Source organism: Hyperolius riggenbachi, chromosome 1 (assembly GCF_040937935.1).
Source record: "Hyperolius riggenbachi isolate aHypRig1 chromosome 1, aHypRig1.pri, whole genome shotgun sequence".
Taxonomy (NCBI): Eukaryota; Metazoa; Chordata; class Amphibia; order Anura; family Hyperoliidae; genus Hyperolius; species Hyperolius riggenbachi.
In genome coordinates this window covers 55468727-55490834 of record NC_090646.1, presented here as the reverse complement: position 1 = coordinate 55490834, position 22108 = coordinate 55468727, and the positions used below count along the sequence as shown (strand labels likewise).

General features: G+C 43.5%; 1 protein-coding gene across 1 annotated transcript in view; it reads right to left on the bottom strand.

Moving 5' to 3' along the window:
- ANKRD53 (ankyrin repeat domain 53) overlaps positions 1-22108 on the bottom strand; it is a 36350-nt gene that overhangs the window by 5314 nt on the left and 8928 nt on the right. Inside the window, exons 3-4 of the mRNA XM_068266387.1 lie at positions 15440-15639; positions 11720-11884 (exon numbers count right to left, since the gene is read on the bottom strand). Of these exons, the coding sequence (XP_068122488.1) occupies positions 11720-11884; positions 15440-15639 (365 nt within the window). The remainder of the gene's footprint in view (positions 1-11719; positions 11885-15439; positions 15640-22108) is intronic.

Below are 22108 nucleotides of genomic sequence, written 5' to 3'. Positions count from 1 at the left end.
TCAGGATTTTGCGGTATCTTCGTCGGCTGACGATTTTCTGGAGGAGGGTGAGGATAGAGGGGTTTCTGGGTCGGAGATTGAGGATGCTCCTAAAAAACCGACCAAATACCTCTTTAATGCTGAAGAAACTGCTGAATTGCTCAAAGCAGTTTATGACGCTGAACAATTAACTGACCCTGTAATTTCATCTTCTGCTAGAGATGATATTTACTCGGGTTTAGAGGGTTCAGAGGGTAGAACTTTTCCAGTACACCCGGCCATTCGCAAGATGATTATGTCCCAGTGGGAAGATCCTGAGAAAAGACTTTATATTCCTAGATCATTTAAACGCAGATTTCCCTTTTAAAGAGGATGATATTTCGCCATGGGAAAAATGCCCTAGACTGGACGCTGCTTTAGCTCAATATTCTAAAAATTCAGATTTATCATTTGAGGATTCTGGTATATTAAAGGATCCAATGGATAAAAAAGCAGAGACTTTGCTCAAAAGAGCATAGGAAGCTATTGCCTTTGCATTTAAACCGGCCATTTCTTCCATCTGTATATCCCGTAATTTAAACAAATGGTTGTCAGGCCTGAAGGGGCATCTGGAAGATGGAACCCCTCATGCCACAATTCTGGAATCCTTTCCAGTTATTGCTCGCTCAGTGGCATACTTGGCAGATGCGGCCACCGAATTACTTAAAGCAATTGCCAGGGCAGCTGCACTTATTAATGCAGCTAGACGGGCAATATGGTTGAACACCTGGGAAGGAGATGTAGGATCCAAACTAAAATTGTGTTCTATGAAATTTGATGGAGACTTGTTATTTGGTAAATGGTTAGAGGAGATCTTGGAGAGATCCTCTGGCAAAGGAAAGAAATTTCCTGACAAACGGAAGAAACAGCCCTTTCGGAAAAGTTACCAGGGGAAAAAAACGTTCAACCCTAAAGATGGCAAGTCTCAGCAACCCAAGAGGAAATGGGTCTACAATTAAACTAAATCTAAGACCCCCTTCCTTTTCAACAAGCCAGCCGCCACAAATCCTAGGGAAAACAAGTGACATGGAGCGGGTCGGGGGGAGACTTTTGTCATTCGGCCACATCTGGAAAAATGTTACATCAAATCCCTTCATTCTAGACCTAATACAGACAGGGTACAAAATAGAGTTCTCCTCCCGTCCTCCGTCAAAATTTGTACTAACAGGTCTACCAAAAGACAAAAAGAAATCGTCAGCATTACTGGAGTCAGTAAAGGTTCTATTAGACCAAGAGGTAGAGGGCGCATGCGCGAACCACCCAAGATGGCCGCTTAGGAGATACGCTCCGCTCACCGCCGCTCTTCACAGCTGCCTCCTCCGCCTCCTCCGCCCCAGGAACAGCAGCCGGCGGTTTTGCTGGGAACAGCCTCCGCAAACCCCCCTGACCAGAATGGCGACTAAAGGGGGCCCCAAGTCTTCGTCCCCACCGGGCACTATGGACAAATTCCTCCGTCCCTCCCCCAGCCAAGATGGCGCCGACCACGCAGCGCACCCAGACGCTCCTTCCTCTGATCAGGCAAGTGATAACCACGCTACACAGCCACCTACTGCAGCGCTATTAGAACTATCTTTGGACAAACATTACCACAGCTTACAAGACTCTCTGCAAAAAGTTATCATGGCTGCAGTGGGGGAAATACGTGCTGACATGGCAGGGCTGGGGGAGCGCACACAGGCCCTGGAAGAAAGGGTTGATGCAATTGTTATAAAACAGGCTGACTTAGCAGAAGATCAACAACTTATACAATCTGATATAAAATTAATGCGTTTAGCCCAAGAAGATATGGAAAACAGGGAAAGGAGACAAAACGTGCGCATTAAAGGGGTCTCTATGTCTCTTAAGAATGATCAGATCGTTTCCTATTTGAAAGAACTGTTCCACACTATTGTTCCAGATCTGCCAGATGAGATGTGGAGAATTGACAGAGCACACAGATCTCTAAGGGAAAGGAAACCAGGTACTAAGTCACCTAAAGACATTATCGCTAGGCTGCACTATTTTGAGGCAAAGGATGCTCTTTTTAAAGCACTGCGGAACACATCAAACATTCCATATAAGGGAGACGATATTGCCATCTACAATGACTTGTCTCTAATAACTCTAACAAAACGCAGGATCCTTAGACCAGTTACGCAATTACTTAGGGATGCTGGCATTTTATATAAGTGGGGCTTCCCCTTTCGCCTAATTGTTAACAAACAAGGCCTTATCCTAACATTATCTGATGTAGATGATGCTCCCATGTTCTTAAAACAACTAGGCCTCAAACTTCCACCTACTTCCGCATCCCTCACTCGCCCTGCGATAACCTCCTCCCCACCGAGGAAAATTCGACACATCTCTGAATGGACTAAACAACCGCTGAGGAGCCTCACGTTCTCAGAAAGAACGGAAGACATGGATGATCACCCCGCTTGACTATATCCTCACAAAGCTATAGTTCTCCATAAAAATCTTGGAAATTTATTACAGCTTCCACACACCCATTTTTTCTATCTTTTTTTTCTTTTTATCAGGACTGATAGCTGAATATATATTTTTCTGATCTCAAGCTGGCCTAGCAGAGAAATATTTTCAACCATATTCTGATATATAGCATAATTCCCCCCTTCTCCCCTTTCTGGGATGTATTCAAAAGAGTGGCGGGATGGAGCCTATCTCGATATCCACCAATGGTTTATGACATGTTCATCTATATGTTCATTCTAATGTTTTTATTCTTGGGATTCGGTATGCACCTCAGGGAGATCCTCCTTCGAATTGTCTGGTTACTACGGCAGCCGGCCAATCTAGGACGATTTCCATCTAGGCAGCAGTTTTATGCTGCCCATATGATTAGCCATTGGTTTAAATATGGCTGGTCCTCAGACGACCGAAACGTTATACTACAATATGTTACCTTTAATACAGTATATATTGTTATACCTTTAAACACGGTTATACCTTTTCTTTCTTTATTGTTTTTCTATTTTTGTTCTCCTTTTTTCTCTCTCTATATTACATATGAGCCTTACATGGTCTGTTCATCAAATATCTACACTATCTCATTTACAACTCAAAAATGGTTAAATTCTTGACACTAAATACTAAAGGTCTAAACACACCTCAGAAGAGATTTTCATTATTTCGAGATATGAAGAGGCTGGATATTGATTTAGCTTTTCTTCAGGAAACTCACTTCCGCAAAACTGATAACATACGTTTATATAACAGATTATATTCTGAAGTGTGTTTGGCCGCCGGCCCTACAAAAAAGGCAGGAGTAGCAATCATATATAAAAAGAGTTTCCCTTTACAAATCTCTAAAACTATTTCTGATCCTAAAGGTCACTACCTAACACTACAGGGATCACTAGCTGGTAAGGAAATCACATTGGCTAATGTTTATGTCCCCAACAACAATCAGTTATCTTTCCTTACTTTATTTCTTAAGAAACTATTCAAAAATACAAAGGGTAGTTTATTGTTAGGAGGGGATTTTAACCTGGCGTTCTCTGACCTTAAAGATCGATATGTCCCCCCCAGCACCATTACAACGGCTACTCACGAACGCAACTCCCGCAAGTTTAGAATCCTTATGAGACAATATAAACTGCTTGATTTATGGAGGATCTCTAACCCTACCTCTATTGAGTATACCTTCTTCTCTCCCCCACATGCATCTCACTCCCGCCTTGATTATTTCTTCTCAACACCCAGTCTTCTGTCATCACTGAAGGGAGCTGAAATACTTCCAATTGCATGGTCAGACCACCAAGCAGTCATCACAGAAATTGACTTACTCTCCCATACTCACAAACCGATTTTCTGGAGATTAAATGAAACTCTATTACAAGACAAAAAGATCCTATCTAGGCTTGCAGATGAATTGCAATCTTATTTCACAGTTAATACTGAATCAGGTCCCCCTTATGGGATGGTATGGGAGGCACACAAGGCCTTCATCAGGGGTCTGTTTATATCAGAGGCTACTAAACGTAAAAGAATGTCTTCCTCAAGACTTTCCAAGCTCTACTCAGATTTAGACTCGGCCCAAAAACTATATAAATCTAACCCAACCCAGATACATTACTCTGCAGTACAAACCCTCAAACAGGAAATACAAACCCTTCAATGCACACAACTGGAGAAAAGCTTGAGATGGACGAGACAACTTTTTTATGAAAGAGGCAATAAGCCACATACTATTCTGGCCCGTAAATTAAACCCAAAATCTTCCAACCATTCCATATACTCTATGAAAGATACCCACGGAACTGTCCACTACCACCCACGAAAGGTGGCACAAATTTTTACAGACTATTATAAGACTCTCTATAACTTACCAAAATATCCCAATCTCTCTACACATCTATCTAAAATAGATGCGTTCCTAGATCAATTAAATATGCCTTCTCTAACTGAAGTAAACATTAACTCACTTAATGCCCCTATAACAGATGAAGAAATCACAGAGGTTATAAAACATCTTACTTCCACAAAGGCCCCTGGTCCAGATGGCCTACCGTACTCTTACTATAAAAAACTTCAATCCACTCTGGTCCCTTATTTGACTAAACTAGCAAATGCACTTATGAAGGGGAATGGAGCACCTAACTCATTTCTGAACTCCCTGATTACTATGATCCCTAAAGAGGGCAAGGATCCACAACTTCCACAGAATTTCCGGCCTATATCTTTACTTAATTCGGATTTTAAAATTATCACAAAAGTAATGGCAAACCGCTTAAACCCAATCCTTACTTCTATGATTAATAACGATCAAGTAGGTTTCATTTTAGGCCGTCAGGTGGGAGACAACACTAGGAAAGCTATCGATCTGATAGAATTGATGAACAGATCTGGGAAGCCTTCTCTGCTACTAAGTTTGGATGCAGAGAAGGCTTTCGATAGGTTGTCATGGCCTTTTTTGCTTAGGGTCATGGAACGTCAGGGCTTTTGTGGAACCTTTTTGACTTTAATTCGCTACTTATACTCTTCTCCATCTACAACGGTTAAACTTCCCTTTGCTTCGGCATCTCCCTTCCCCATAACAAATGGCACACGACAGGGGTGTCCTCTATCCCCACTCTTGTTTGCTATAAGTATTGAACCCCTGGCGTGTGCCATCAGACAAAATCAGGATATAACTGGAGTCAAACAAAACACTCAGGAATATAAAATATCGCTTTTCGCAGATGATATCTTGTTAACGTTAACTAACCCTCTCACCTCTCTCCCAGTGCTACACTCAATTTTAAGAGAATTTGAAGCCATTTCAGGCTTCAAACTTAACCAAGACAAGTCTGAAGCACTTCCTATTAAGATGCCACCGACAATGCTCCTTAACTTAAAACAATCCTTTCCCTATAAATGGAAGACTCACTCTATTAAATATTTGGGGATTCAGTTAACAACTAATTACGCTACTCTATACAAAGCTAACTTCCCCTCATTAATACAATCTATCTTACAAGACTTACATAAATGGACAGCATACAAAATCTCATGGATAGGTAGGATCTACTCCTTAAAAATGAATATACTCCCACGTTTACTATATTTATTCGAGACACTACCTATCCAAGTTCCCTCTCTACAGTTTAAAATCTTACAGCGAGCCTTCTTAAAATTTGTCTGGAACAATTCTAAACCACGGATCCAATCCTCTGTTTTATTAACCTCTAGAGAACTGGGGGGTTTAGGTCTACCTAATTTGAAACTATACTATCAGGCCACCCACCTACGCCAACTCCCTGAATGGTCGGATCTAAAGACATACACTAAGTGGGGCCTCATAGAGGCGTTCAGTATTTACCCAATCTCCCTAGCTTCTCTGATTTGGTCTCCATCTCCTCCCAAGCTACCCCATATTAAACTTCTTCCCACGATTAAATTTACTCTTCAAGTATGGCACTCAACAGTTCTGAAAGCTAATCTCAGATCCTCAATATCTCCATTATATCCTATACTAGGTAACCCTGCTTTTGCTCCAGGTATGACAGAAAGATTCATGGGCAGATGGTTCAGTCTTAATTATACCAATCTCGATAATTGGACGAATGTTCTCACCAGAAAACTCCTCACCAAAACTGCACTAGAGGAAAAAATAACCTTCACGCCACAATTGTCTATGGAATACAATCAAATTAGTCATTTCCTTAGAACTCTCACTAAGGGAACAGATCTCCTTCCCATGTTTACTCCTTTTGAAAGATTGTGTCACAACAAAGGTCACCAAAAAGGGCTTATCTCGGCTATTTATGTGCTACTTCTAGACAATTCTGGTACCCTCAAACTTAAACATTCATATATGACCAAGTGGGAACAAGCTCTTGGACAATCCTTAGAATTGGAAGACTGGGTTTCAATATGGGAGAATGCGAAAAAAACATCAATATGCACACAAGTAAAGGAAAACATTTATAAGTTGATTTTTCGGTGGTATAGAACACCGGAAGTATTATCAAAAATATATCCGGATGTACCCAATCAATGCTGGAGGGGATGTAATCAGATAGGCTCTCTAGAGCATATATTCTGGTATTGTCCAATTCTTCAACCACTATGGGTAGAGATTCAATCATTAATAGCAAGGGTAACAAATACTAATATTCCTTTAGACCCCCTCTATATGATCCTAGGTAAACCGATACCAGGAATAAAGAAACATGTGATGAGACTGATTACACATATACTAACAGCTACTAGACTATCTATAGCATCCCATTGGCGTAAACCCCTCTCTCCTACAATTTCTGAAGTTACTGCAAAAATTAATTGGACTAAGGTGATGGAATATCTCACTTCTCTTCTGAGAGATACGGAAGAGAGATTTAAACAAATATGGGACCCATGGGAGACGTACTTTCTCAACTACTTCCCTCCCTGATATGTGTCTTCACCTTCTAACTTTCATTGAAACGACCTAAGGGATACCAGACGGGAAACAAATTCTTATTAAGATCCCACAGATTACCATGAATGGCCTAACTAACATACATCATAATGATCCATGATTCTTTCTCTCTACTCCTCCTTAGTGGGGCACAGCTCATGCTAGTAATGTTACGCTTTCCTTTCCAAATTGATGAACAACAGACCACAGGAACAAATACTCAGGTTTTAACTTAACTTCTATTGTAATAGCATGTTATTTCTTTTTCTTTTTTGCTTTTGTTTTTATTGTCTCATGGATAAATGGAAATGTAGGACAGTACAAACTCACACGATAACCCATTTTTCATATCTCCAATTTTATTGTATTATAGACAGAATATATGCCTTTTTGTTGAAATGGACATTTGCTGACAATTTCAAATGTTTGTATGGTACAATATTTGTTTAATAAAAACAGTGTTACAAAAAAAGACCAAGAGGTAATCATCCAAGTTCCAAGGACCCAATATCGAAAGGGGTTTTATTCCAGAGTATTTATGATCAAAAAACCCTCAGGAAAATACAGGATGATTCTGAATCTCAAACAATTGAACCCCTTCATTATGCAGAAAAAGTTCCGCATGGAGACAATTTTCACAGTAAAATCCCTGATCCCAAAGGACGCTTTTATGGCGACCTTGGACTTGCAGGATGCGTACTTGCATGTACCAATCCATCCAGCATATCAGAAGTTTCTAAGATTTGCTGTGAAGGTAGGAGATTCGATTCTGCACTACCAATATCGAGCCCTACCCTTTGGGATCTCATCCGCCCCTCGGATTTTTACCAAAATAATGGCGGAGATAACAGCTTTCCTACGCCTACAAGAGATTCAGATCATACCCTATCTAGACGATCTACTGATCCTTGCAAAATCCATACAGATCCTTTTGAATCACATAGATATTGCCATCCATTACCTGTCTCATTTAGGATGGCTGATCAATTACGACAAATCCATGCTAGTACCCACACAGAGAGTGAGATTTTTGGGCTTCTGGGTGGATTCAGTGAAGGAAATGTTTTTTCTCCCGGAAGACAAACAAGTACACTTGATTCAAGCAGTGCGAACATTCAGGGAGAAGGAGATTTCTCTAAGAGAAACTCTATCTCTATTGGGTCTCATGACTTCAACTATTCTAGGAATAGGCTGGGCCCAGGTACATACTCGCGCCCTTCAGGAATGGTTTCTGAACACCTGGGCTATTTGCTTCCACCCTATGTAGTCTCTTCACTCCTATAGTGGGAGCAAACAGAAAACCTGAGTCAGGGTTGACTTTGGAAACCGCCTTTCCCCAAGAGAGTCTATACAGATGCCAGTCTTTGGGGTTGGGGAGCCCATCTAGACCATCTGCAAGTACAGGGTCAATGGACAGCGGAGATTCAGGCAAAATCCTCCAATTTCAGGGAGCTTCTGGCAGTAAAGCTGGCGCTAATAGAATTCCTGCCAATACTGAGGGAATCTCATGTGACCTTTCTCTCGGACAATATGGTGACAGTAGCTTACATCCAAAAGCAAGGAGGTACAAGAGCAAAATAACTAAGGGATCTCTCTTTGGAGATAATGCAGATTGCAGAAGCCAACCTACAGACAATCTCAGCAGTACATATAAAGGGCTCTCTAAATTCTTTGGCGGATCAGCTAAGTCGGTTTCCCTGTATAGAAGCAGAATGGTCACTAAACGGCGAAGTATTCCAGCAGCTAGTATCTCTTTGGGGTCAGCCAGCAGTGGATCTATTTGCTTCTCCTCAAAATGCAAAAGTAAAGACATTTTTTTCCCTTCACCCATCTTCCCAGCTATCGCAGCTGGATGCACTGGAAGTACCTTGGCCGAAAGGACTCCTTTATGCGTTCCCACCTTTCAATTGGATAGCCAGGGCACTTTGGAAAGTGGAACAGGAGTTGGCTCAAGTGATATTTGTGGCACCACATTGGCCGCGGAGGCCATGGTTTTCGAAAATATTACGACTATCCGTACAGGGTCCTTATCTTCTGCCTGGCAGGATGGATCTTCTATCCCAGGCGGGAGTTTTGCACCCGAACCCTCAGAAGTTTGCCCTAGCGGCCTGGCTCTTGAATGGGAATCTCTGAAGTTAAGAGGATTTTCAAACAAGGTCATTACCACTATGGTCAACTGCCGTAAGTTGACCACAAGGAAAAATTACTGTAAGATTTGGAAAGTTGTTTTTTTTTTCTTCCTGGAAAAAAAGGAAGGGTCTTAAAGAATCTACTTTACCTATTATTTTGGATTTCTTACAAGACGGTGTGGATATAGGTCTGGCCACGAGTACATTACGAGTCCAGGTTGCGGCTCTTTCCCTTTTTCTTAATTTTAAGCTGTCTAAAGAACAAGCTGTTATTGATTTTCTTAAAGCAGTGTCCAGGTCTAGGCCGGTTCCCTCTAAGTCCGTTCCCCCCTGGGACTTGAGTTTAGTCTTGAATTACCTTACAAGCTCTCCCTTTGAACCCTTGGATAAATGTTCCTTAAAATGGCTTACATTAAAAACGGCCTTCTTGGTCGCCATCACATCAGCGCGTAGAGTTGGGGATATTCAAGCAATGTCAATTAAGGATCCCTACATGACTATCTTCCCGGACAGAATAGTTTTCAGGACAGACCCTACCTATCTTCCAAAGGTTGCCACAGTCTTTCACAGGTCTTAAGATATTGTCATTCCCTCCTTTTGCGACCCTCCAGCCAACCAAAAGGAAGAAAAACTTAATACGCTAGATGTTAGAAGAATTATTCTGAAATATTTAGAAGTAACAAAAGATTTTAGAAGATCTAATCACTTATTCGTGGCTTTTGCTGGATCCAGAAAGGGTCTGCAAGTATCCAAGAATACGGTAGCCAGATGGCTAAGGGAAATTATTAGTTCAGCTTACAGTAGTGCAGGCAGGTCCGTCCCAGATAAGGTCAGTGCACATTCGACTAGATCCCTTTCCACTTCCTGGGCAGAAAGGTCAGGAGCTTCATTAGAACAAATTTGCAAAGCAGCGACCTGGTCTAGTCATCAGACTTTTGTAAAGCACTAGAGAGTGGACCTGCTATCAAGCCAGGACCTATCCTTTGGCAGAAAGGTGTTACAGAACATCATCCCTCCCTAAGGTATTAATTTAAACTTCTCGTTGGTCTCTCTAGTATACAGCCTTCCTGGAGGATGAGATGTTAAACCTTTGTTAGTACTTACCGGTAGCGGTATTTCAACGAATCCTCCAGGAAGGCTACCTTAGTTCCCTCCCTATTTTGGGAGAAGATGTTATTAATTATGTCTTGTTCCTTCTGGTCCTTCTAGGGGTTACTCTATCAAAACTGAGGAGGCTGTATGGGAAGAGGGCTATATAGGGGCCAATTGATTTAATTGTGATGTGTTTCCTTTGGGGGCGGAGCATACTTTCTCTCTAGTATACAGCCTTCGTGGAGGATTCATTGAAATACCGCTACCGGTAAGTACTAACAAAGGTTTCCTGCTACTATGCTGTCTATGCCTCAGAGCAGGTGGATGCCATGTTCCTTGTTCCTCTGAATTCCAGCTTGTGGATTTGTATGGAAATAACTCTCCATGTAATCTGGAGGCTATCATCACTGAGGCTCCGTTCCCACATGCCATGGTTAAAAATGTATACATTTTCAATGGATCCGTTGGTCCATTCATTGCAACGTTTCATATGTTTTTACACATTTTTTCTGTATCTTGTACTGGGTTGTACACATTTAATGCATTTTAATTTTTTTCAGAAAAAGAATTTTTGGTGGCAACTTCCTTGGTGAGGTGTGTTGGAAGTGGTTGTTTGTTCTGTACAAGGCAGGAGCATTCTGTGGAATACGTTTCCCCCCTCGTTTTGCCCATGAAAATGTAACCAATCCAGTCTGGACCATTGAACTGGGAGAAACTCTCCAAACTTTGTTTTGTTTACTTTGTGGTGACACAGCATAGCTTCTAACGCAACATTTTGGGCCACATGCCCTTTGTCAAGAGCTTGACAAAGGGCGTCTGTCAAGGATCGTTGTGCTAGACTGCTATGCTGTACTACCGCAACTTAAATAAAAGATAGTTTGAAGAGCTTTTCCTACTTCAGGATGGATTTAAATCTATTTTTTGCATTGCGGTGGGGATGCATTGCTCCTACTGCATCCCAACGCAATGCAAAATATGACAAACATGTGACCCCACGGCAGAGTGCGCCCACAGGGTCATATGCATAGCACCGGCCCCCCACTCAGTGATGTGCTTCCTGCTAGTCCACAGGTGTCCAACTCCAGGCCTGGGGGGCCAGATCCATGCCAGTGTTTAGGATGGACTGAGAAGGAGATGAATGTGTTCTACCTGATGGACCACACCTCTCCTGATTCAGACCCACCAATTAATTTGAGCTGTGTCAAAAAATGTGTGAGGACCTCGGCCCTCGTAGGACCGATCTGACATCCCTGTGCGAGGCCCACCAGCATACAAAACACACTGGGTAGGTAAGAACTCGCTTCCAAGCAGCACCTGCCTTATAGTCTGCAGAAGCTCGTCAGCAAATTAAAGGCACGGTATGTGCATCCAAACTGCAGTACAATATTGTGCAAGGGCTGACCTGACCCCACTATAGCCTCAAAATCAAAAGAAAAATCACTGGGTCCTTTTATGGGAGTTTACCAGAAAAAGGGGTTTACTTGGATTCGTTTGGTGTGTGTGTATATCTTTCCTGCCTCGTTCTCACCCAGATACCTTACAGCCAATTTGTATTCTGGAAAAGAAGCCAGAATCTTTGTTGTATTGCTGTTGCACGTACCTGGCACAGGAGGCGTGGCACCACATCATGCATAAGTCAATGGGCTGGCGGCCCTCTGAGTCCTTGGCATGAACATTTGCCCCATTTTTGACCAGAATGCCTAAGCACTCTTCCAGGCCTTCTCTGGCCGCCTGGTGCAGCGGGGTGGATTTGCTCTCACTCTGCCTAAACAGAACAAATACAATAACTTGGGTTACTTCCTGATAAATAGAGCATGCTGGGAACTTCATATCTTCAGCCAAACTCCAGGCAAACAGGCTTTGTATGGGGTCGGTGCCATTGGGCTTTGCTTAGAAAGTATTAGTCATTTGATTGCTGAAACATAGCTACTTTTTGGTTTGGTGTTTTTTTGGTGTTTCACATACCTTTTTAGTTGTTTAACATACATGTAACAAGGGTGCTGGGAAATTTGGGCGTGAGGGAAAGCCAAAAAATGTCTCACCCTGCTATGGCAAATTTCCTGGGGGCATTAATTACTATTCCCCCTCAAAGGTGCAGTAGAGTGGGGGTAAGATGCTATTTGGCTTGCAGCTATTGCTGGCGGCCAAATTGTAATATTTTTTATTGTAATTTGGGCTCCATCTTTTTCTGGTACTGAAACTACTCATTGAGCGCGGCTGTAGCCATAACCCACATTATGGCCTTTGGCGCTGTCCAAATGTGCTCGGCTGCATGGCGTCCTTTTTACCCGACTCGGTTGTTTCTGCTCTGTCCATCTGCAATACAGTTGGGGAAAAAAGTCTCTTTCTACCTACCCCCTAATGTTAGCTCCTTCCTAACGTCCAACCTAAACATTCCACCCATATTAACCCTTTCCTGATGCCTAGCTCTAACCTAAGCCAACATTAAAGGCAACTGAGTATCTGTAACTCTAAATGTATAAAGTTAATCTCCCTATAAGGGCGACTCCGGATGCGAAATCAGAGCAACACACCTCCAGCTAGTTTGCCACACACATTCCATCAACGTATCTCCAGGCATCTCCCACTTACCTACAGGGTACTGCTCCCCTGGCCTCCTGCCCATATGGGAGCTGCCATCTTCCCCAGGAGAAACCACAGCAGTGGTGCATTTTGAAGTTCTCAGCGAAGTTGCGCGCTTGCAACCATCGCAATGCCTGCAGGAATTTCGAAATGCAGCACCGCTGCACCCAGTAATGCAACTAATGATACTCACCCCAATCCCTACCCACCCCCACCCACCACCACCACCAATGGCACACTCTATTCCAAATCTCCTTTATGGGGAGTAAAAAGGGGTAAAGATGAATTAAAATACATTAAAAGCAACAAAAATATAAATAAATGAGGTGGCATAACTCAATGATGACACACCCATATAGAAAGGGATATTTATTAGTAAAAAAAAAAAAGCACAGGCACCTTGAATCCGGCTACCAGCATTAAATGGGCGAGTTCCCACGAAACGCGTTGCCTGTGCTTTTTTTTTTTTACTAATAAATATCCATTCCTATATGGGTGTGTCATCATTGGAAAAAAATGGGCATGACCGGATGAGGGCAGAGCTAACTGTAATTTAACCACTTAACCACCGCCTAACGCCGATAGGCGGCGGCTGGTTGCAAGTGGATTTCCATGGAAACCATACCATGTCAGTTCACGGAGGGTGTCTCCATGAACAGCCTGTGAGCCTCCGATCGCGGCTCACAGGCTAAATGTAAAAACCCGGGGAAGAAATCCCCGGTGTTTACAGCGTACGGCGCTGCTGTCACAGCAGTGCCGTAAAGGAGATTGGCGATCCCCGGCCTCTGATTGGCAGGGGATCGCTGCCGTCTGATAGGCTGAAGCCGTCCTGTACCACCCATGGGAAGGAGGAGAGGGAGGGAAGGAGAGGGAGGGCGGAATAGCGCTGCGGAGGGGGGCTTTGAGGAGCCCCCCTGCAAGGCACAAGGCGGCGGCGATCAGACCCCCCCAGCAGGACATCCCCCTAGTGGGGAAAAAGGGGGGGGGGGAAGTCTGATCGCCCTGCCTACAAACCTGAGCCCACGCAGTACAGATCAATCAAAAAGGGGCCGGTCCTTATGTGGTTAAAGTGAACCCGAGGTGAGAGTTATATGGAGGCTGCCATATTTATTTCCTTTTAAAGGACAACTGAAGCGAGAGGGATATGGAGGCTGCCATATTTATTTCCATCTAAGCAATACCAGTTGCCTGGCTGTCCTGCTGATCCTCTGCCTCTAATACTTTTAGCCATAGCCCCTGAATAAGCATGCAGCAGATCAGGTGTTTCTGACATTGTCAGATCTGACAAGACTAGCTGCATGCTTGTTTCTAGTGTTATTCAGGCACTACTGCAGTGAAATAGACCAGCAGGGCTGCCAGGCAACTGGTATTGATTAAAAGGAAATAAATGTGGTGGCCTCCGTATACCTCTCACTTCAGTTCCCCTTTAAACAATACTAGTTGCCTGGCAGCCCTGCTGATTTATTGGGCTGCAGTAGTGAACTGAATTACACCAGAAACAAGCATGCAGCTAATCTTGTCAGTTCTGACAATATTGTCAGAAACCCCTGACCTGCTGCATGCTTGTTCAGGGTCTATAATTGAAAGAATTAAAGGCAAAGGACCAGCACGGCAGCCAAGCAACTGGTATTGCTTAAAAGTAGATCAATATGGCAGCCTCAATATTATTCTCACCTCGGGTTCCCTTTAAAAGTGCAACGCAAAGACAGTGGGCCCAAGTTTTGGTGACCCTTTCCCCATAAAATCACATAATTGTGCAGGTTTTCTCAAGAAAATACATGTAATGTGAGCAGATTTGCCCAGAAAATACGTTCAATCATGTCGGCAGATTTGACCAGAAAATACGTGCAATCATGTGGCAGACTTGACCAGAAAATACATTCAATCATGTGGCAGATTTGACCAGAAAATCCATGCAATCATGTTGGCAGATTTGACCAGAAAATACATGCAATCATGTCGGCAGATTTGTCCAGAAAATACGTGCAATCATGTGGCAGATTTGACCAGAAAACACAATTATGTGGCAGACCTGACCAGAAAATACTTCAATCATGTGGCAGACTTGCCCAGAAAACACCTCAATCATGTGGCAGACTTGCCCAGCAAATACACCTGCTAATAAAAAAAAAAAAAACATTTACTCACCTGCAGCAGATCTCCTGTCCTGGCCTCCATCCGGCGCGCAGCTCCAACGATCCTCTGCCAGCCAGCAACTGAAACACCCGCACTGAGAGCAGGGCTACGGGAAAATGGCGCCCGAGGTCCTGCATCGCAGACTCCAAGTCTCCAGAGCAGGGCTTTGGACGCCATTTTACCGTAGCCCTGCTTTGCTGCTGCTGCCGGTGAACTGACACAGCGTCTATTAGACGACGAAAGTCAGTTCACGCTGGGGGGTGCTAATAGGGTGCTTGGACAAATTTAGGGGGTGCTTCAGCACCCCCCTGGCGCCGCCACTGCTCAACCGTCTAGCCTTTATGGGGGGGTTAATTTTATATACTTTCAGTTAAAGAAGCTCAGTTGCCTTTAACCCCCTTCCTGATGCCTGACCCTAACCTTCCACCAATATTAACCCTTTCATGATGCTTAACCCTAACCTACCCCAACATTAATCCCTGACTGATGCCTAACCCTCACTAAAAGGTTAGATTAAAGCAGAAAACCTTACAATCAGATTGTACCATGTGTAGGCAGTGGCACCACTCCTGTGTAGTGTTCGTAGTCAGGAGTCACTCACACATTGATATTGTCCCCGTGTTGCAGAAGATATAGTAAACACTCCTTTGCCCGCTTGCCATTCTTCTGATTTAATACCAGATGCAGTGCTCTCCATCCAGAGCGGCTGGGCAGGTCCACATCCATCTTGTGGTCTTCAATCAAGAACTTCAGGCATTGGAGGCGACCATGTAGAGCAGCCATGTGCAGAGCCGTGAATCCCTGAGACAGGAAGGAAGCCATGAGCTGTGTGGGGATATAACTCTTATAGGGCCGCTACAAAGCCGGATTAAGACAATGAAGGGCCCCAAGCAGAGCAATACATTTAGCCAAACCCCTAACCCCCCCCCCCCCCCGCCACACTGTTGAAAGGATGTCTCCCCAGCACCCATCGACTGACCATTTGGGGGAATTCGAAACTTAGCGGCGGCGGGGGACCCAAGGATTGTGAGTACCGGTGCGGGCTTACGGTGACTGCAGGGGGCCGGTAGAAGCCCCAGATAAGTAAAACTGCCTTTTTTTTTTTACTAGACTATGTGTTGCCTTTAACATACGTGGAAAATTTGGTGGCGATAGCATGTATGGGGAGCTTTTCTATTAACCGCTAAAATCTGCACCAAATTAGGCCCCCGTTCACACTTGCATTTTGCCATGCAAACGGACCGGATCCTGATCGGATCAGGACCTGATCCGGATCGGAACTGTACGGTTCCGATCCGGATCCGGTCCGTTTGCATCAGGCATGCATCAGGCTGCCATCCGGATCCGTGGGCAAAAAATAGCGAAATTTAAAGAAAAAAAATGTTGGGGTCAGCAGAAGGTGCACCTGGTGCACCTGTAGAATCAGGTTCCTCCGCTGTAGGCCTCACCTCCACCTCCGACATTCTGCCAAACAGCTCCAGCACGTCTGTCACTGCTGCTCCACTCCAGACATGCTTGGCCCATGTGTCCCCATCCGAAATGGCCGCTTGGATACGCATAGGAAGTGGGGTAGAACGTCAGGTTTTTGTAGGCAGTGTGTTCTGTGCCTTCCGTTCCCCATTGGTTTCTGTGTTCCGGATGGTGCTGTCAGGCTCGGGTCCGGCTCCGGTCCGGGTGCGTGGGCCGAAGATCCAGACCCAAAAAATAGAGCATGTTGGAAAAGTGTCCGGATCCGGTCCGGCTCCGTACTGTACGGAACGTACGTATGTGAACGTCCGCATAGCCTTTGCATTGCTATGCGGAACGTACGTTCCGTTTGTACAGTATACGGTCCGGATCTGATCAGGCGGATCCGGACAGGGAACGCTAATGTGAACCGGGCCTTAGGCAAAATTTACGCAAAATTACGGTTCCTAAATACGTTTACATACAAAATTAATTACATTTTTCTTGAAATTTTGCATGACAACATCGCATCATAATTGTGAATTACGATGGGAAACAACGATTATGCGAAATTCAAGCTCATCACTATTTGTACATGTACAATTATTTGCAAAGTGGTGTCTTTTTATGAACACGTCTTGTGTCTGTCTGTTTTCTTCATCTTTGAAGCGCGTACAGAAAGTTGCCTGCTCATAACCAAGCAGCACCTGACTTATAATGGTTGCAGAAATAGCCTCATGGCAAATGTAAAGGCGCAGCATGTGCAATGGTATCCGCAGTACCAGAATACGCAGGTCTGAAACCAACTACACTACCTCTTCCTCTCACTAAAGGTGGCCACACACGATACAATAACATGATCCAATTTTACTGCAATTCGATAAAAACGATCGGATCTCCCGAAAAAATCAAAAGCTTTTTTTTCATTCGACTAAAAAATCCGATTGGATTTCTAGTTTTCTTCGATTTTTAGTGATCCGGAATGCCAGATATTTTTCTTCAATCTCTCTAAAGATTGTATGGTGTGTGTTAGATTGTCTATTTATTAATACAGTGGGTTGCAAAAGTATTCGGGCCCCCTTGAAGTTTTCCACATTTTGTCACATTACTGCCACAAACTTGCATCAATTTTATTGGAATTCCACATGAAAGACCAATACAAAGTGGTGTACACGTGAGAAGTGGATCGAAAATCATACATCATTCCAAACATTTTTTACAAATAAATAACTGTAAAGTGGGGTGTGCGTAATTATTCGGCCCCCTGAGTCAATACTTTGTAGAACCACCTTTTGCTGCAATTACAGCTGCCAGTCTTTTAGGGTATGTCTCTACCAGCTTTGCACATCTAGAGACTGAAATCCTTGCCCATTCTTCTTTGCAAAACAGCTCCAGCTCAGTCAGATTAGATGGACAGCGTTTGTGAACAGCAGTTTTCAGATCTTGCCACAGATTCTCGATTGGATTTAGATCTGGACTTTGACTGGGCTATTCCAACACTTAGATATTTTGTTTTAAACCATTCCATTGTTGCCCTGACTTTATGTTTAGGGTCGTTGTCCTGCTGGAAGGTGAACCTCCGCCCCAGTCTCAAGTCTTTTGCAGTCTCTAAGAGGTTTTCTTCCAAGTTTGCCCTGTATTTGGCTCCATCCATCTTCCCATCAACTCTGACCAGCTTCCCTGTCCCTGCTGAAGAGATGCACCCCCAGAGCATGATGCTGCCACCACCATATTTGACAGTGGGGATGGTGTGTTCAGAGTGATGTGCAGTGTTAGTTTTCTGCCACACATAGCGTTTTGCATTTTGGCCAAAAAGTTCCATTTTGGTCTCATCTGACCAGAGCACCTTCTTCCACATGGTTGCTGTGTCCCCCACATGGCTTGTGGCAAACTGCAAACGGGACTTCTTATGCTTTCTGTTAACAATGGCTTTCTTCTTGCCACTCTTCCATAAAGGCCAACTTTGTATGGTGCATGACTAATAGTTGTCCTATGGACAGAGTCTCCCACCTGAGCTGTAGATCTCTGCAGCTTGTCCAGTGTCACCATGGGCCTCTTGACTGCATTTCTGATCAGCGCTCTCTTTGTTCGGCCTGTGAGTTTAGGTGGATGGCCTTGTCTTGGTAGGTTTACAGTCGTGCCATACTCCTTCCATTTCTGAATGATCGCTTGCACAGTGCTCCGTGGGGTGTTCAAGGCTTTAGAAATCTTTTCGTAGCCTAAGCCTGCTTTAAATTTCTCAATAACTTGATCCCTGACCTGTCTTGTGTGTTCTTTGGACTTCACGGTGTTGTTGCTCGGCTCCCAATATTCTCTTAGACAACCTCTGAGGCCCTCACAGAGCAGCTGTATTTGTACTGACATTAGATTACACACAGGTGCACTCTATTTAGTCATTAGCACTCATCAGGCAATGCCTATAGGCAACTGTCTGCACTCAGATCAAAGGGGGCCGAATAATTATGCACACACCACTTTGCAGTTATTTATTTGTAAAAAATGTTTGGAATCCTGTATGATTTTCGTTCCACTTCTCACATGTACACCACTTTGTATTGGTCTTTTATGTGGAATTCCAATAAAATTGATTCATGTTTGTGGCAGTAATATGACAAAATGTGGAAAACTTCAAGGGGGCCGAATACTTTTGCAACCCACTGTATACACACCCTAGCAATTTTCTGAGAGTTTCCAATCATTTTTGTCATAATTGGGGGAAGATAGAACATGTGTGTGGTACATTGGTTATATTTTTGAAATGTTACAATCAGTCAGAAAAATTGATTGCAATTCTTAAATTGAACAGATATTTAAAAAATTGTATGGTGTGTGTCCACCTTAAGAGGTGTTGGTCCATGGACTGTTGACATTCAAATCTGTACACAATTTGGGCCCTGGATACATGAAGTGAAGCAGTGCTTTTCAGCGCAGGTAGATTTGGGTGCAGCTGGCGCCACCATAGACTGTAATAGGAATTACATCTATAGCGCGCTCAGTGAGTAACATCGGTGCCGTCAGAAGACGGAGCCGAAGTTGCTTTTAAAACACAATAATTCGGCCTCCAGCAATAGCTGGAAGCCAAATTATATCATTCCCCACCATCCATGTGGACCTGGAGGGGGAATAGTAATTAACACGGCCCGGACTTGTGCAGAAGCAGGATCAGCCATATACTGGCTGTGTCCTGCGCCCAAGTCTACCGGCGCCGATTTCAAATGTATGCACATGAAGGACTTGCTGAAACTGCACTACACCTCTCATTACCTCATATCAGCAGGATTCATAAACTTTGTCACTCCCAGAGTGCCACTCAAAACCTTTGGAGCTAGAGCTTTCTGTCATGCTGTCCTTACCCTTTGGAATGCCCTACCACACCCAGTAAAGAAAGCCTTATAGTACGTACACACTTGCGATAACGATCGTTTACAAGGAACGATAGTTACCAGATGAATAATATTGGAACGATTGGAATGCAACGATGGGATGCAGCAATCATCATACACATTTTAACGATCGTTCTCGCAGAACAGAACGATCAGAGGGAAATGTTACGTACATGTTTATATAAAATAAAAATAAAAAAAACACAAACATGGGGTTACAATAGATACAAATATATGATAGTTAACTTGCAAACAAAGTTTATTTGAAATTTGTAATGTAACAATCTTTACAGGCCGCGCTACACAGGAAGTATGAAAGCTGGCCAAAATCCAACGCAGGCACATTGGCCCTTGTAACGATCGTGCTCGGCAGATAACTGTACACACTATAGTTTTGTAATGATTGTCATTCAATATGATCCGTCCTGTTGTATTTTCTCAGGGTACATCAAAAAAGGGCGTCGGGGAAAAAAGGGCGCGTGGTGTTAACGATAAACAGTATTATCGTTTATTGAAATATTGTGTAGAATTTCGTTTAGAAATAGTGTTTTAAGAATTTATAAATCACTAAATAATGTGTATGAGATCGGCAATTCTTAAAACGTTAATCTTCCCTATTTGTAAACTGAAACTTATTTTAACGTTTGTTAAAAACCCTCCCTGTACCCCTCCCTAACCCCTAGACCCCCTGTTGGTGCCTAAACCTAAGACCCCCCTGTTGGTGCCTAAACCTAAGACCCCCCTGTTGGTGCCTAAACCTAAGACCCCCCAGTTGGTGCCTAAACCTAAGACCCCCCCTGTTGGTGCCTAAACCTAAGACCCCCCAGTTGGTGCCTAAACCTAAGGCCCCGCTGTTGGTGCCTAAACCTAAGACCCCCCAGTTGGTGCCTAAACCTAAGACCCCCCTGTTGGTGCCTAAACCTAAGACCCCCCTGTTGGTGCCTAAACCTAAGACCCCCTATGGATAATAATGTTTTACAGACATTAATAAATAAAAAATGTAAATAAAAAAATGTAATTAATTTTTTTGGGTGGATAATAATGTTTTAGAAATGTTTTATAAATAGTGATTTAGTATCTTTATAAACGTTATTCGTCACAGGCTGATTTTGTAAAGTTAAATCATCACGAACATAGTCATAAATCCTTAAAATTCTCCGGGCGCCGTTTGTTAAAACGTTAATAATCTCGGGCGCCTTTTTCTCCCTGTTCGGCGCCCGATAAACGATATTTATAATGGGAGTGAATGGGGCGCCCTTTTTGTCCACTTGTCTCATGCGCCCAAATCTACTGCTTCCATTTTCTCATCGTGCTGATACCATTCGTTCGTTGTTATACTTAATGATCGTTTGGTAAAGTTCTTTACCTGATTGTCGGCAGACCGATCGTTAAGCTGCTGTTTCAAACGACCATAGTCGCAAGTGTGTACGTACCATTATCCCTGGAGTTATTCATATCCAGACTGAAAAGCCACCTGTTTAACCTGGCATTTGCGGACTTGAAGGATTCTTTGTCTGTAGCAAAATTTACCAATCAATCAATCAATCAATCACTGGTCTGAGCCATTTTTATGTGCTTTGAATCCTACGAGAGAAAAATGTTTACCAATATCTGTTTTAATAATGCTCATGGAAATTATTAAAAAGAATAAAAAAAAAAAAAAAAAGAATGCTCATGTGTTAATAGGGGGCGCCACATGGGGAGCAGTGCAAGCAGCACCCCCAAACACACTCATTGCCTGCTACTCAGGGGAGAATGGGGGGGGGGGCTAAGTGTAGACAGCCCCCCTAAGTGTGGCCACCACCTGCGAAAGCAATCCACAATAGCCCCCCACAGAAGAGAAATCTTGCAATGATTGTCCCTCATACAAGTATTTAAAGGGAATCAGAGACGAAGCACCCTCATGTATTTTACCATATATATCAGTGGGAACATTAGAGAAAACACCTATCATGCTTTCTGTTTCATTCTGCACTGCACAGCTTGTTTCTAATCAGCCCTGATAAAATCCCCGACTGAACATTCAGTCTGGCTTTGCTATAATGACTCAGCTATAAAAATCCCTGAGCAGAGCCAGCAGGGGGCAGGCTTGGGCTTAAATAGACATGAGAGAACACAGACTGAGCTACAAATATTCCTGAGCAAAGCCAGACTGAATGCTCAGTTGGGGATTTTATCAGGTCTGATAAGAAACAAGCTGTGCAGTGAAGAATGAAACAGGGAGCAGGGTAGGTGTTTTCTCTAATTTTCCCACTGATATATATGGTAATATACATGAGGGTGCTTCGTCTCTGGTTCCCCTTAAGGCTTCACTTTGGGTATTTGGGGCAGAAAGGGATTAAGATGTAATGGGACAAGGTAGTAGATTTGGCGTCCCCTTGTGGTCTATTTTGTAACCTGAAGTGGAGAGAGATGTCAGAAACGGTGGCTGGTCGGCCCCT